The sequence below is a fragment of the Cajanus cajan genome, chromosome 7 (genome assembly GCF_000230855.2).
Source record: "Cajanus cajan strain Asha chromosome 7, NIPB_CcT2T_4, whole genome shotgun sequence".
In the NCBI taxonomy this organism is placed as follows: domain Eukaryota; kingdom Viridiplantae; phylum Streptophyta; class Magnoliopsida; order Fabales; family Fabaceae; genus Cajanus; species Cajanus cajan.
Window position 1 is genome coordinate 11,157,713 of NC_138523.1, and position 9,407 is coordinate 11,167,119.

At 27.2% G+C, this 9,407-nt stretch overlaps 1 protein-coding gene across 1 annotated transcript; it reads left to right on the forward strand.

The window, feature by feature from the left end:
* The first annotated feature begins 6,003 nt into the window (after window positions 1-6,003).
* LOC109795521 (thaumatin-like protein 1) lies at window positions 6,004-8,748 on the forward strand. Its single transcript, XM_020355056.3, has 2 exons — window positions 6,004-7,117; window positions 7,515-8,748. Exons 1-2 carry the CDS (start codon window positions 7,063-7,065, stop codon window positions 8,180-8,182), a joined length of 723 nt encoding a protein of 240 aa, XP_020210645.1. The 5' UTR covers window positions 6,004-7,062; the 3' UTR covers window positions 8,183-8,748.
* The last annotated feature ends 659 nt before the right edge of the window (window positions 8,749-9,407 follow it).

Below are 9,407 nucleotides of genomic sequence, written 5' to 3' on the forward strand. Positions count from 1 at the left end.
AATTTTGTTGCAGTGAGATGCTGAACGTCTATGTATGATCACGAACACTGAAGCCAACTCCAAAAGAGCCCTTAGCTTTGAATAGACCCCCCACATGTATGTTACATTAATTTGAGAGAACCAGATATAGGGAATTAGGGATTGCCAGTTACTATGTCTCTGACAAATTTGACAAATTTATATTTGTTGAAAATGTAAGAATTTTTGAAAAAAAATAATAATTATATACTAAAAAAATCAATAAAATTTTAAATAAATAAATAAATATATATATATATATATATATATATATATATATATATATTCTAATATATATATATATATATAAAGAGAGAAAAGAGGAAGAGAAATCAAATGACTCACAAAGTAATTGTTAATAAAATAACTTTGTCCAATAACTTTTGATATATGTTGAATTTCATCAATCTAACTGTTAAATTAAATAAATTTTACGAATAATTAATATAGAAAAAAATTGATTAGTTTTGGAATAAATTATTTACTAAAAATATAGTTAAAAAGTTAATTATTTTAAATTATTTAATTAGAATCTTATTGATAACTTGCTATATGATCTTGATATTCTTGTATAATTAATATATAGTTTTAAATTTGATATGAAAATATTATGATATAATTAGATAAAATTTTAAATTAGTATTTTATTAATGATTAATAATTAGAAAATAAAACAGGGATAAATACATTTTTTGAATTTTATATCTTTGATTTAAGATAAATAAATATATTAAGTTAATTAATAATTTATTTAAAATATTAAAATTTAATTTATAAGTATGTAATAAATACATATTTATAATTTTATAAATTATATTATTATTATAAATTATAAAAATAATATTTTAAATTATATAAATTATTATTTAAACTTTTAAATTTATAATAAATAATTTAAATTGTATCATAATATTAATTTTAAATAGAAATAAGTAGATTGTTAAAAAAAATATCTTTCAACAATTCAAAGAGACTAATATTCTTTTTAATAATTAAAGTGTCAATTGTTTCTAGAGACTGATTTAATATGAGTTTTATTTTTAAAGATTTTACTAATCGAATATTAAAGTTGGTATATCTAAACTTTTCTTAATTCTTGGTAAATCTCTATGATAAAAAAATAACATCAAATTATCATGTTCTATTTATATTTGAAGAAAATTAAACACAAAATAAAGGCTTCAAAGGATTTTTTTTTTATTACTGGGAGGATATTTTTCATAAAATAAAATATTTTATCAATTACAATACAAATATGAGTTTTATGCAATTTTTCTTATTTTATAACTCCTTGATCCATTAAAAAATTAATTTTAAATTATCTATAACATAATAAATATCTGAAAAATTAGATAACAACATCTATGTGTCTTGAACATGAAATTACAAAAAGTTGAATGTTTACGAAATGGCTCCCGTTCTTATATTACCCAAGATAAAAATATAAAATAATTCTTCTTCACATATACGTTATTTTTTATGGTTAATGATATTAATTAAGTAGCACTTCTATTTTTAATATCATGTAAATCATAAAAGTTTATAGAATAGTTATTTACTATCATAAGCTTTTATGTATAAGGTAAAATAAAAATTATCATTTTATGAAAATAAAAATAGTTATTAATAACATTAATTGAATAACAATTCTATCTTTAATGTTGTTACAAGAGTTTATTGATTAGTCATTTGCTAACTTAAATTCTTGTCTAAGTTTTTTTTTTAAAATAAAATAAAAGTGCACAAATATGAAAGTTTTATTTTAAGATCATATCAAAAAAAAATATATCAATAACATTAAATGAATAGCAATTCTATCTTTAATGTTATTGCAAGGGTTTAATGACTAACCATTTGCTAGCTTAGATTCCTATGCAAATATTATATTTTTTTAAGATAAAATGCATAAAAATGAAAGTTATTTTTTTTAAGAAATAAAAATCATACAGTAGTTAATAATATTAACTGAATAGCTAATATATCTTTTTCATGTTATTGTAAGGGTTTAATGACTAGTCATTTGCTAGCTTAAACTCTCATGCACAATTTTTTAAATACTTAAAAGTTGTCATCTTTTGATATATATATATATATATATATATATATATATATATATATATATATTACAGCTAATAACACTAATTGAGTAGCACTTCTATCTTTAATGTTATTGTAATGATTTAATGATTAGTCATTTGTTAACTTAAATCCTCACACAAGTTTTTTTTTTTAATATAATATAAAAAGAAACCGTTTCATAAATAAAATATAATAAAAATTAAAGAATAAAAAATATATTTCTAGGGGCAAAATAAATATGTATAAAGAAAATTTTGCGCATTTAATTTAGAGGTACTATATTTTTTAGACAGGCGTGTGGGGTGTTAATACCTTCCCTACCGTAATTGACTCTCAAACTTAATTTTACCTTTGAAGACCATTTTTCAAAGGGTTTTCTAATTATTTTTTTCCTTCAAATAAAATATTGGTGACAACTCTATTAAAAATATGTTTGCGTCATCTCGTGATGATTTCAGTTACGACATCAACCATATTATTATGTTTTACTTCAACAACTAATGTTTGGCGCTACTCACCTTACACCAGATGGCATCCAGGTAGGGAGCTCTTTGCGTCGCCCACACCCAGTGCTACACAGTGGCTAAGGTAGAGGTCTAGCTCTAAGAACTTGAACCTAGCGTGGCAAGACACCACACTCGACCCCATCTCAGGCAAAGAGTCTTTGCTTGAGTCTTGCCTAGTATAACCACCTTGACGCCCAATGAAATCCAAACAGAGAGCTTTAGCTTGACCACGTTAGATGCCACTCATTTAGGTTTGACATCACCAAGTCAAAGAGCTCTCAAGGTATCCACGCCCAATGTCGTTTCAACTCAAGATGAGTCTCTCTCCCACTATAAGAAAATGATGATTTTGCGACAGTTATATGACCTACATTGCGATGGTTAGAACTGCTGCAAAGACACCATTGCGACGGTTGGTGAACCGTCGCAAAAATGTCTGTTAGGAGTGAATTTTGCGACGGTTACTAGAACCGTTGCACAAACCATCGCAAAATTGAAATTGCGACCCTTACAACACTCGTCGCACTAACTGCTTCTAAATCAGTCGCTAAATATTTATTTTTTATTTTATTAAATTTTTTAGACGTCTCAAATTCGGTTGTTATTCTTCTCAAGGATTCTATTTCACAATACTTCACTTTTTAGCATGTTTTGTCCTTACTTACGCAGTTTTTGAGAAACTTTCCAGAAGGTCACCCATCCCTGTATTACTCCAAGTCAAGCACACTTAACCGTGGAGTTCTGATGAGATAAGCTACAGAAAAGCAGATACATGTTGTCAGTATAAATAGTACAAATTAATTCATTTAAGTCATTCTCAACTATACAATCTCATACTTATACTATCTTTGGATCCCTCTTATTTCGGTGTGTCCGAACCGTTATAAATATATAATAGTTATATTACTAATAATAATTATATTATATTTAATTAATCTTTATTTATATATATACTTACTTTTATAATTAACAATCTACTTATTTCTATTTAAAATTAATATTATGATATAATTTAAATTATTTAATATAAATTTAAAAGTTTAAATAATAATTTATATATTTTAAAATGAGAAATGTTATAATAACATCGGTATAACTTTTACTAAGTATTACACTGCTTAATAATCTTATATTAAATGTGAATTTTGTAAATCCAACCGTTGGATTGAAAGTTCATATCACTTTATATGTTTATATCAATTTTTTTTAAAATTGAACAACTTGAAGGTAATCAAAATGTTCATAGTTTAGTATATTTTGAAATGTATATATTACGTTAATTTTTTTTACAAGAATGAAGTATCCAATCATCTTGAATTCATATAAAATTTTGTATATATGATCTAAGAGTAAAAAACTTTCAATTTAACGATTGAATTTATAAAATTCACATCTAATATAAAGTTATTGAACGGTGTAATACTTAGTAAAAGTTACACTGGTGTTATTATAACCTTTCTCTTTTAAAATATTATTTTTATAAATTAAATTTTAACATTTTAAATAAATTATTAATTAACTTAATTTATTTATTCATCTTAAATTTAAGATATAAAATTCAAAAAATGTATTTATCCTTGTTTTATTTTCTAATCAATTTTTTCTATATTAATTATTAATAAAATTTAATAAATTTTAATTTAATAATTGGATCGATAAAATTTAACATATACCATGAGTTATTGAGCGGAGTAACTTTATTAAGAGTTACTTTGTGAGTCATTTGATTTCTCCTTCTCTCTCTCTCTCTCTCTCTCTCTCTCTCTCTCTCTCTATATATATATATATATATATATATATATATATATATAATTTTTGATGATAATTGTGTATTTTATATTAAACAAAAAATATATAAAATTGTTAATAAAATATAAGTTTATTAAGATAATATAATATTTCCAAAAGAAAAATATTACTTTTTGTCTAATCTACTATTAAATGTATTTTTAATCCTAAACTTTATCAAATTTTACCGTAATTTTTGAACAAATTAATATTTAGTTTGTACTAAAAATAACTTTTAAATTCTAATTAAATAGGGGTTATATATATATATATATATATATATATGTGTGTGTGTGTGTGTGTGTGTGTGTGTGTGTGTGTGTGTGTGTGTGTGTGTGTGTGTGTGTGTGTGTGTGTGTGTGTGTTATATTCAAACCTAGAAGTGATTTTTAAGTTATTATTTGTGAAAAGATAATTAATTTATCAGATATCTCATATTTAATTAACCATTAAAATAATAAATTTCATAAATTATTTATTATTTTTTTCAATATTCTCGATTTAATCCACAATTAAGATGTATTATTAATTTCACTAACTCATAAAAAAATGTAACATATATATTTTTTTTAATTTTTAGCTCCCTAGGATTAACATAAAACTTTTTTATTCTAAAATAATTTAAAAGATAGAGAAATAAAAAGTATATTAAAGTATTTTTTCCTTTTTAACATTTCTAAATGTAATTACATGTCATTATTATTTTATTTTTCTATTTTTTATTGAAAGTAAAATTATATAAATTTGGAGTGTGCATGACTTTGTGTGAATTTTTATTTCAATTTTTGTCTTGTAAATTGCAACGGTTGGAAGGAACCGTCACAATGTTGGAAAATTTTACGACGGTTGGGAGAAACCATCGCAATGTTTAAAAATTTTGTGACGGTTTTGAGAATGTTGAAAAATTTTGCGACGGTTGGGAGAAACCGTTGCAATGTTGAAAAATTTTACGACAGTTTTGGGAGAAACCGTCGCAATATGTTGAAAAAAATTGCGACGGTTAGGAGAAATCGTCGTATGAAGGACCGCAATATCAAAGCGACGACGGTTTTAGGATAACCGTCGCAATTTGTCCGTCGCAATTCATCATTTTTCTTGTAGTGTCCTCATGTTCAACCCCACCAATCTTATGCTCAACATGACCGAGACAAAGAGCCTTAAGCTAAACGTGACATCAGAATTATGCACATGCAAAACTTGATTTTGCACCAAAACCTGAAAAACAACCAACATATGCAACTCAAAACAGCAAACATATACATCACAATCAACTCAAATATGTTTACAAATTCAACATGCAACTACAAATCATCTTAATTTATATCATTCTCCACAACAACCCAAAACCCTAACTTTCACCTCACCTCACTCGAATTCGATCCACATACAACCACAAACATTCAGTTACTCCATTCTAGGACAAAAAAAATATCTAGCTTCCTTTACCTCAAGCAGCTCAGTTCCAAGGTAGAAGAAGAAGAATGACTGGGGTTTCGCGATGAAATCAACTACTTGATTCAAGGTTTCCACCACCTGAATCACAAAAACACAACTTATAAATGGATTGGAAGAAAAAGGGAAAAATATTGAGAGAAAAAGAGCTCACGGACTAAAGACCTTCTCTCTAGGATCTTCTCTTTAGAAAGTTAAGGAAAACAAGTTTATAAGGCTCTATTCAAAATAAAAATCTTATATTCTCTTCTCTTCGGGATTAAGTTGGATCTCCACCTAGAGAACCCCCTCTCTCAACACCATTGAAGCTCTAAAGAGATCTTCAAATATGTAAGTCTCTCAACACCGACAACTCAACTTAACAACATAAGACAACTAGGGCTAATATAACATTATCACAACTTTCATTGTTATAAGAGACCTTCTCTCTAGAATCTTCTCTCTAGAGAGCTAAGGAAAAAAATTTATGAGACTCTATTCAAGATAAAAACCTTATAAACTCTCCGCTTCAAAGTCAAAATTGAATCTCTATCCAAAAAATCCTCTTTCAACACTACTAGCTAAAGCTCTAAAGGGATCCCCAGACCCCCGAATCTCAATACTAACAAAAACAACTAGAGGTAATATAACCCTATCACAATTTATAGTGTTACATATTCTCTTTATATATATATAGTATATGTATTAATAGGGGAAAAAGACACTTGGTGTCTCCGTATATAATATATTTATTCTTGGAAGGTTTTAAGAAAAAATGATTATACTAAAATAAATATATATTAAATTTGGAAGTAAAAATGTCTAATTAAAGAATGAAACAAAGAAGATGATTATTAAATCGTATCCCCTCGTGTAACTTATATGAAATAAAAATTAACTGATCAGTATTACATCAGGATCATATATTTAGGGCCTGTCTATTAAATTTAATAAATATAAATGTTGAGATTTGAAAATTATAGAGATACGTACGGAAAAAATTGGTCAGTTAAATTAAAAATTTTGAAATAAAAATACAGGAAAATTAATGTGTCTCTAATAAATGTAATTAAGTGAACTATATCTTATTTACCCCTATTTTAAGTAAGGAAAATAAATGCTCCAGGGATCCTATTCTTTGTCTGTCTGATATTTTATTCGTTGTTTGAGTCATCCTCTATAAATCATTTTCTTTTCCCAAATTTCTACAGTATCAAATTTGAAGTTGAAGGTAGTTTTCATGGCAAAGAACGTCCTTCTGAATCATTTTCTTCCCATACTGCTACTATGCGCAGGTGATGTATACACCCTCTCTATAACACTCTGAAATTGCAATTTTTGTTTTGTTTTGTGTATTACTAGTCTACTAAATTAAATATTAATCAGATTTGTAATATTTTAATTATTACTCATTCAAAGGATTTTGACCCTTATGTCAAAAAATTAAACATGAGATTCTATTACAGAGAGTCTAAATTAGTTGGTTCAACAGTATATCAAGAGTTTAAATTCTTATTAAATTCAATCATATAGTGTCACTAGTATACACACTAATTAATTCTCTAGCATGGAGTTGATGCGTGAGTGTCGATTTGGTATTAAAATTTTGAACATACATGAAACATGACGATGCAAGAGTCTTGGAGCTTTCAATCTGATCAAATGGCTCTTTCACTTTCACCCTTTTATCAGGAGTGCAATCTGACGTGACTTTCACTTTCGAGAACATGTGCTCAGACACCTTGTGGCGCGCCTCAAACCCTAGCATCGGAGACTTGGAGCCAGATCTGCCGCGAGACACGTTCGAGATATTCAACATGGACGATCACTACAGAGGCTCCATCTGGTTCCGAACCAAATGCTCCACCAACGGATCCAATTACTTCTCATGCGAAACCGGTGACTGTCGCAACGGGATCATGGAGTGTGCGGGCATAAACCCCACTTACCCCGTTACCCTTCTCAACTTTGCGGTTAACAACCCCGTGGTGTCCTACGGTGTGAGTTTGGTTCACGGGCAGAATATTTTGGTTCGGATCCAACCCAATGGTGGAACCCTAGTTGATGGGTCGGGACCGTGCCCTATGGTGGATTGCAACAAGGAACTTTCCAGTGTGTGCCCTCTTTCTTTGATAAAAGAGAACAAGGATGGACAGTATGTGGGTTGCAATAGTGCTTGTGATGTGCTTAAGGATCCCAAGTATTGTTGTAATGGTCATGGTTGCCAACCCGATGAGATTTCGTTGAAGTATAAGGGGCTTTGTCCTTTGGCTCACACTTACCCTGGTGATGCTAAGCCTCCGTTTTATCAGTGCAAAGGGGCTGATAGTTATGCCATTACCCTTTGTCCTCCCCTTTAGATTGTCTCATCACTGAATGTGTGTTGTTCATGACCTAGAATTTATATAGTGTATTCTAATGTACTCATTTGATGGTTATAGGTGAATAATCCGTAATAAAGAAAAAAAATTCAAAGCAAACGATTTTTTTGTTTGATTCTTTTTCTATTGTTAGTAATATTTTCTGATATGTTAACTAACGGACATTATGAAATTGTGTTTTAAATTAATTAGTAGTCTTGAGTTTGAAAATATTCAAATTTTAAGTTTAATGCTAATTATACGGGAAAAAACTAATTGATTCTGACCAAATTTACAGGAATTGATACTGAAGTAGAGCTAGTAGCATGTTACAAGTTGGAGACCAACAAAATTGTTATCCTCTTTAATTTAAGACATTGAGCAGTCATGGGGAAACTGGAAGTGGGAACATTATGACTATGGCGATAAATGCGGTTTTACAGAAATTGTGCATGCCAACATACTCATGAAGACTTTTCTCTATTTTGAATCCTTGGTTGTATTAGAGTTATCATTTTTAAGAAGTAATTCTGTTTCGATGTTGTTGTCTCCATCTCATTGTTTAAAACATAAATAATAGAGTTTGAGATTTTGGAAATAGATGAACCTGACCCTATATTTTTTATTTTAAAAAATATTATAATTTTTTTATATAATTTAAAACTTCCCTTTTATAAGTTAGAATAGTTTGGATTTTCAAAACTCCTTCAAACGTTCATCTAGGAGTTTGGCATATGAGAATTTTTTAAACACTGTTACTTTTTCGTATTTTGTTTGTTATTTAAAAAATAATATTTATAGAAAATATTGTTTATCATAAATAATTTTTCATAGGTTTTTGATAAAATTATTTTCATGAAAAAGGTGAAAAACTAACTATTTTTTCAAGATAAAAATAAAATTTTAATGAAGTAAAAGTGATATATTACCTTTATTTGTTTATTTAATATATTCTCATACAATATTTAAAAATATTTCAAAAAATATTTATAATTAACTAAAAATATTTTCATGATTCATAATATTTATGATTTTCAAGCATAAAAAATTTGATATGTACCAAATGTCCTCTTAGTATAAATATTTTAAATTAATATTAAATAAAATTTGATGAAAAAGTAATTCTCATTGGATACATATGTGTAAAAAATTTACTCCATCACTAGTGAAAAAAACACTTTTAAAATCAGTCATTTTTTACTTTTAAAATAGATTTTCTGACCGA

Coding starts and splice junctions, on each gene's coding strand:
- LOC109795521 (XM_020355056.3), top strand. CDS start 7,063: ATGGCAAAGAACGTCCTTCTGAATCATTTTCTTCCCATACTGCTACTA. Junction 7,118..7,514: donor CATACTGCTACTATGCGCAG/GTGATGTATACA, acceptor CCCTTTTATCAG/GAGTGCAATCTGACGTGACT.